This window comes from Bos javanicus, chromosome X (genome assembly GCF_032452875.1).
Source record: "Bos javanicus breed banteng chromosome X, ARS-OSU_banteng_1.0, whole genome shotgun sequence".
Taxonomy (NCBI): Eukaryota; Metazoa; Chordata; class Mammalia; order Artiodactyla; family Bovidae; genus Bos; species Bos javanicus.
This window is the reverse complement of record NC_083897.1, coordinates 115,589,457-115,596,040: the sequence shown is the minus strand read 5'-3', so window position 1 is coordinate 115,596,040 and position 6,584 is coordinate 115,589,457. Positions and strand designations below refer to the sequence as shown.

Sequence of the window (6,584 nt, the reverse complement as noted above, 5' to 3'; positions counted from 1 at the left end):
GGGATTTAGAATGATGTTGATTTTCTGGAACCATAGAGCCTCCTTATAGAATATAAGTTTCCTGAACTTTATTTACTGTGTACAGAAAAATCCCACACTAAAACTCTGAAAAACCTCCTATTTCACTTTCAGGTACCTCTCTGATCAGAGATTTCCACTCGACTTTGTACAAAGACAGTCTTCCCCACAGCTAATGGGAGTGGCAGAGAGAGCAAACCTACAAAAGTAATTTTTGTTTACAATGCCTAGGTCTTTAGTATTTTTTGAAGCTGTCCTTAAACCCTGATGAATCTTTTCGCAACCAAATGAGTGGTTAACAACTTAACATTATAACTTAATGTTCCAAATTTTATTTCAGCAGGTTCAATGGAGAGACTATGATAAAAATAGTGTATGAGTGCAAACCCCCTGCTCTGTCTTTAAAAGATGTACAGAGATGCATTTCCTGTTGGGAAACACTCCTTTGCAGTGATGCAGCATGGAACAGAGGATTTTCTAATCATCTGTAACTGGAGTTTTTCTTTAACGGACTACAAAAATACTGTGTGTAAAAATAATAAGAAACTTTATTTTACACTATTTTATACTTCTGCCCATAGCTGCTCCATCGTGCTTCATGGTGAACAGCACATGTGTGGCCTGCGTGCCTTCACAACTTTGCACAGAGCATCTCCAGCATCATATCATCCATACTGACGGTGCCAATGATGGGCCTGAAGAACAGTTCAGCCAGGGTGTTGGCACTGATGAATCTCAGAAGGAAGAGGGCACTGTTCAGTTCGGCAAACCTGGCCCGGTACACCCCATGTGTCATCCTGACGTGTTCACTCAGTATCTGTTGAGTTCCCCACTGAAGTCCCTGGATGTACTTCACGCACTGCAGGCCTGGCAGGTCTGCAGGAGAAAAACGGCAGAAAATATCTTGTTTAGAAACACTCACTCAGAACCCTTGACTAGATTTTTCAATAGATCCTTTTGCCTCCTTGAGGAAATGACAACCACTCTAATATTCTCACCTGGGAAATCCCATGGACAGAGGAGCCTGGCATGCTGCAGTCCATGGGGTCACAAAGAGTTGGACATGACTAAGTGACTGAACAACAAATGATATTTAGGGATGGGGGTGGGGGGACTTCTCAGGTGGCTCAGTGGTAAAGAATCCGCCTAACAGTGCAGGAGACTCGAGTTTGATCCCTGGGTTGGGAAGATTCCCAGGTTGGGAAGATCCCCTGGAGAAGGACATGACAACCCACTCCAATGTTCTTGCCTGGGAAATCCCATGGACAGAGGAGCCTGGCGGGCTACAGTCGTGGGGTTACAAACAGTTGTACACAACTGAAGTAACTGAGCACATACACACACCAACTAAAACAATGCTCAAGCTTCCTGGTTAAAAGTTCTTTTCAACAAAGAAAGTGCCAAACCAGTTCTAAGGTTTTAGGAGCAAAGCCTCCAAGAAGAAAATATCATGTGACTTATTTAATAGTCACTATGTTTGTATGCTCATATTCAAAAACTGCTGGTCCTAAGCCAAATGCATATTTAACTCAGGAGGACAGTTGAATATAGTTTAATGAATAGCACTGCTCCAGTTCACTCTCTATGCACATACAAAGACATTAAAATTATTTCAAGAAGTGTGCACCTTACATTTTACCTGTAGGAAATGGGCCTTAGTATAAAGTGAGAAGTTTTGCCCCTAATATTTCACCATCCTCCCTTGAATTTCCCACCACTGTAATGATTACAGCACATGGTGGTGGACTTCACAGCTGTCAACTGTGACTGACAGTCTCATTTTAATTATTTGCCTGCAAGCTGATTTTAGTCTGGAGTCCCATAATAATTTAAGAGTTAATACTGGCCACTTAGTTCATTGTACCATGATTTCTGTATTGGGGAAGGTTTTTAAAAAAGTGATTCCAGGGACTTCCCTGGTGGTCCAGTGATTAAGACTTTGCCTTTCAGTGCAGGGGTTTGTGGGTGTGCTCCCCTGGCTGGGGAGCTAAGATCTCACATGCTTCCTGGCCAAAAAACAAAAACATAAAACAGAAACAGTATTGCAACAAATTCAATAAAGACTTTAAAAATGGTCCACATCAAAAAAATCTTTTAAAAATGGATTCTAATGAGCATTCCAAAAGGCTTTTAAGCAGTCTTTAAAGGGTTAAAGAGTAAGCATGAAAACATCATTGATTGCAACATGGTACAAGAGTAACTTTTCAAATACAACCTGCTGCTGCTGCCAAGTCGCTTCAGTCCTGTCGGACTCTTCGCAACCCCATGGACTGCAGCCCGCCAGGCTCCTCCATCCATGGGATTTTCCAGGCAAGAGTACTGGAGTGGGTTGCCATTGCGACCCAAGTAAAATAGAATGAAATACAATACAGGGAAGATTAAATGCCTGTTAGGTTTTACAAAGAGGGTGGTAAGAGGAGGCTGCTTTTCAAAGCCCTTTAATCCTACACAATGGTACTATTACTGGACTATTACTGTAAACTCTTTAACTTGTATTTAAGTAAGTACCAATTTACCATTCAGTGTAAATGGTGTTGATTATTGTAATCATTTTCCTTCCCATTTTCTATGAATCCAATGGCAAAGTATTTTAAAAGCATCATGCTCATTGTCAGCGTAACAGAACCAGCCAGTGTTCTTTAAAAAAAAAAAAAACAAAACATACTGGCAATAGGCAAGTTATTTCTATTATAGGCAAGTATCAAATCTGATCGATGAGAACAAAAATAGTGCAACATCTATAATCCATATTCCAATTCTGATTACCCCAGCCCATGCATTACCATCCCCTACTACCTACAGTTCATTATCCAGGCTTGAGACCCAATTTTACTGCACTGGGATTCCATTCATGTTGTTCTGTTGTTTAGTTGCTAAGTCATGTCTGACTCTCTTGCGACCCCATGGACTGTAGCCCACTGGGTTCCTCTAGCTTCAGAAGAAGCTTGCATGAAACCACCAAAAATTGGAAGCTCCACCAGGTCTAAATTCATGGTTTATTAAAACTTCATCTTGTGAACTCTACTCTTCTCTGCTTTCATACCACACTGCTCTTCCTCCATCCTCCTCTAAAAGTACTCCCCCCCTGCCCCCGCTGCCCCACCAAGACCTGCCTTGAAAGTAATTTGAGGAAAGAAAAGCAGATTGATGGACTCCATGGGAGGGGGGAGGGACATTTTTAAACATAAAGATCAGGGGATACAAAATGATAAACACCAAAGAAAGGCCACACACTTAGCAGGCAGTACTTTTTCCCAGATAAAGTATATTTGTATTTAAAGCATACCCAACTTGGGTGGATTTGAGAGAGAATTCTGAAAAGCAGGGGAAGAATAAGGGATGCAAAACAGGGTGGAGGAAAAGGTAAGGCAGTGGGATGTAAACTTCTGAAAGCTTAGGGCTTGTCTTACCTTTTTATTCCAGCAGAACAAAGCACATGTCTAATAACATGTCTGAAGGAGCAAGAAAACAGTCTTCCCAACGATCTTAAGAACCACGTGAGAATCCATTACTATGGATGCACATTTGCAAACCTTCTACCAGAGCTACTGAATCAGAACTTCCAGAGGAAGAACCTGGAAAGATTTTGAATGACTCCCACCCCCAAGAGCACAGGCAAGTTTGGAAAACAGTGGTATAAGCAAAAGGTAACCTATAATGATCACTGGGATAAAGCTGAGGTCTCTAAGTCCTGAAATGTGAGGTCTGAATTATCATCCCATTAAATACTGTTCCTGACCACTTCAAACATGCTAGGTAGGAAGCAAGGACATAACCCCAAGGACATGACAGCAAGACGCCTGGTGTCAGGAAAAAGGATGTAGTGGGAGCATGGTGAAAACTATACCGTCTCAAGCTATCTGAAAATTTCCTGCCCACCCACCAACCTCTTGGAAGGATGCTGGTCAAAGATGACTCTAGTAGTAGGACACACTCGAGACAGAGTGCTGGGCTGTCCAGGGAGATGTTCTTGGATGATTTGGTTGTGCTTAGCGGGGCAGTGTTCAGCACCCTACAGGCACCCTGAGAGTGTGGGGCAGTGGACATCCCCTTGGGCCCAGGAGACTCATGTGCCACAACTCAGTGGCCATTTACTTTGGAGTAAGGTCGCTTGCAACTGGACTACCTAATCTGCCAAAGGGATGGAGGAAGAGGGAGAGGCCCAGGGGGTTGACAAGGAGGTCTCTAGGGTATCTAAGAGAAAGAGATGGCAACCCCTTCCAGTATTCTGGCCTGGGAAATCCCATGGACAGAGGAGCCTGGCAGGTCGCAGGAGTCCGAATGACTTAGGGACTAAACAGCCACAAGGTATCTAAAGGCTCTAAAACAGCACTCCTGCTTGCAGTCCTGAACATGTCTTTTTCCTATCCCTTTGCTAACCTGTCACATTCACACGATGAGATAGTTCAACTACTTAGGACCATTAAAATGACCGCTCAGAGGCAGACCCACGAAACACTGAGTCCAGTGTCCTTCCTGCCAGTTCCCCCCAGGGGATGGTCTCTCTATGGATCCTTAACAAATGTTTCTTTTCTTGTCAGCCTTAACAGACTTCCGCCGACAAAAAAAAGCCTCTGGTAAATTTCAGAGCTGAGTTTCACAAACAGACGTTGCAGAATTTGCAGCGAACACAAACTTTATTTTCTTTTTTAAAAGTATGCTACTGGATTTAGAAGATTTGACAAGGAATATAGCCAAGTCCCCCAAGCCACAAACTTTTCTGTGGTAACAAAAAGGTGTCGAGAGATCAAGTACAAACCTTAGCAAACAGCCCCCCTCCTCCTCTCGGCTGCCCCTCACAAGGAATGGGTTTCCGGAACTCCCCTATCTCTGCTGAGTTAGTCATGATTCCTCACTTGTGCACCCTCAAACTCCCCTAACTGAAAGCTCTTCGTCTGCGCCCCAGGGTAGGTACTGCGGAGAAAAGCCAGAGCCGAGGACGGCGCCCTTACCCGGGTTGAAGAGTACGGTCCCCTTGAGGTAGGCGTACTCCTTGGTAGTTATATCCAGGCTCCGGCACTTGGCAAGGAAGCCCTTGATGGTTTGGACCTCGGCGGCCGACGGCAAATACTCGGCCTCCAGCGGCAGGACCGAGTGCGGCAGCAGTGGGGGTTGGGGCGGTGGCTCGTTGCCCGCGGTCTCCCGCCGCCTGGTGGCGAGGATGCTCTGCAGCAAGCTGGGCTCAGAGGTCTCCACCGTCTCAAAGTTCAAGCGGTCCTGGGCCAGCTCCAGCAGGAGCAGCGGCGCCCAGCAGCTGCGCAGCAGCACTAGCTGCTGGTCCAGGGGGAGCACCTGGAAGCAGGGCAAGTACTTGACGAAACGCAGCGTCTTCAACAGGCCCGCCGAGGCGGCCTCGCAGACCACCTGTGGGCTCTTGAGGGTCACCCGCCGCCGCACGCCGCGCGCGGGGTCCCACCAGGGGGTCCCCGGCGGTGCCTCTCGACCCAAGTCCGTCGGCTTGACGCCCGGGGGCACGTGGCAGGGGAGGCTGCCCAGCCGCGGGTGGTCTTCGCCGCAAAAGCAGCAGCGGCACGGGAGCGCACCAGCCTGCCCGCCCTGCAGTTCCTCTCGGCCCCCTAGCCTCCGCGCGCTGTAAGAGCTGTCCCACCAAGCGCCCCCCGGCCGCGCCTCGGGAGCTTCCGGCTCCACGTGCGTCTGCTTGGCGCTGGTGAGCAAGCTGTACAGAATGCTGCCCTGCCGCGGGTGGTCTTCCCCGCAGAAGCAGCAGCGGTACAGGAGCACCGTGGTCCGCACACCGGTCAGCCCCTCTCTGCCCGCCGGGGGCTCAGAGCCACAGGAACAGCCCCAGCACGCGCCCCCTAATCCTTCCTCGGGCGCCTCCGGAGTCTCCTGCGCTTGTTTGGCGTTCATGAGCAGGTTGTAGAGGATGCTGCCCTGCCGCGGGTGGTCTTCCCCGCAAAAGCAGCAGCGGTACAGGAGCACCGTGGCCGGCGCACCGGTCAGTCCCTCTCTGCCCACCGGGGGCTCAGAGCCACAGGAGCAGCCCCAGCACGCGGCCCCCACCCGTGCCTTGGGCGGCTCCGGGGTCGCTTGCACTTGCTTGGCGCTCATGAGCATGTTGTACAGGATGCTGCCCTGCCACTGGTGGTCCTCGCCCGCCATGGCCCGCGGTGCCCGCAGCCTGGCTCTGTCCAGTGGCCGCCGCCTGCGATCTATTTATACCGAGCGCGCACGCACGCGCGTCGGCCGTCTCCGCCCGGGCAAAGGCGCAGAGCGGGGCGCGGCGCTGGGTGTGTTCGCCTGTGACCTCGGCGGTTCAGAGGGGGCAGATGCACCTCACAGGCTGAAAATGGAAGAGGAGAAGAGGCGTGGGCGCTCCTGGACACTTGCCCCCTTCCTCTCATTACACCCTTCCCCGCCTCTGGAAGACAGCTGAGCGCAGGGAGCAGGTATTGGGGGCACGCTTCCAACTCTTTCCATTCAACTCTGGCGTCTCATTGACTCCCTTTACTGGGAGGACAGGGTTACCAAAAAGGGGAAAAATCTATTTCCATGCATTCTTTGCAAACTTACATTAAATGACCAAACTTTGCAGGACTTACATT

General features: G+C 49.0%; 1 protein-coding gene across 1 annotated transcript; it reads right to left on the bottom strand.

Annotated features, from left to right (window-relative positions):
* Window positions 1-548: 548 nt before the first annotated feature.
* Window positions 549-6,378, bottom strand: NR0B1 (nuclear receptor subfamily 0 group B member 1). Its single transcript, XM_061410498.1, has 2 exons — window positions 4,971-6,378; window positions 549-894 (listed from the first exon to the last, which is right to left on the bottom strand). The coding sequence occupies exons 1-2, from the start codon at window positions 6,139-6,141 to the stop codon at window positions 650-652; spliced, it is 1,416 nt and encodes a 471-aa protein (XP_061266482.1). The 5' UTR covers window positions 6,142-6,378; the 3' UTR covers window positions 549-649.
* Window positions 6,379-6,584: the final 206 nt, after the last annotated feature.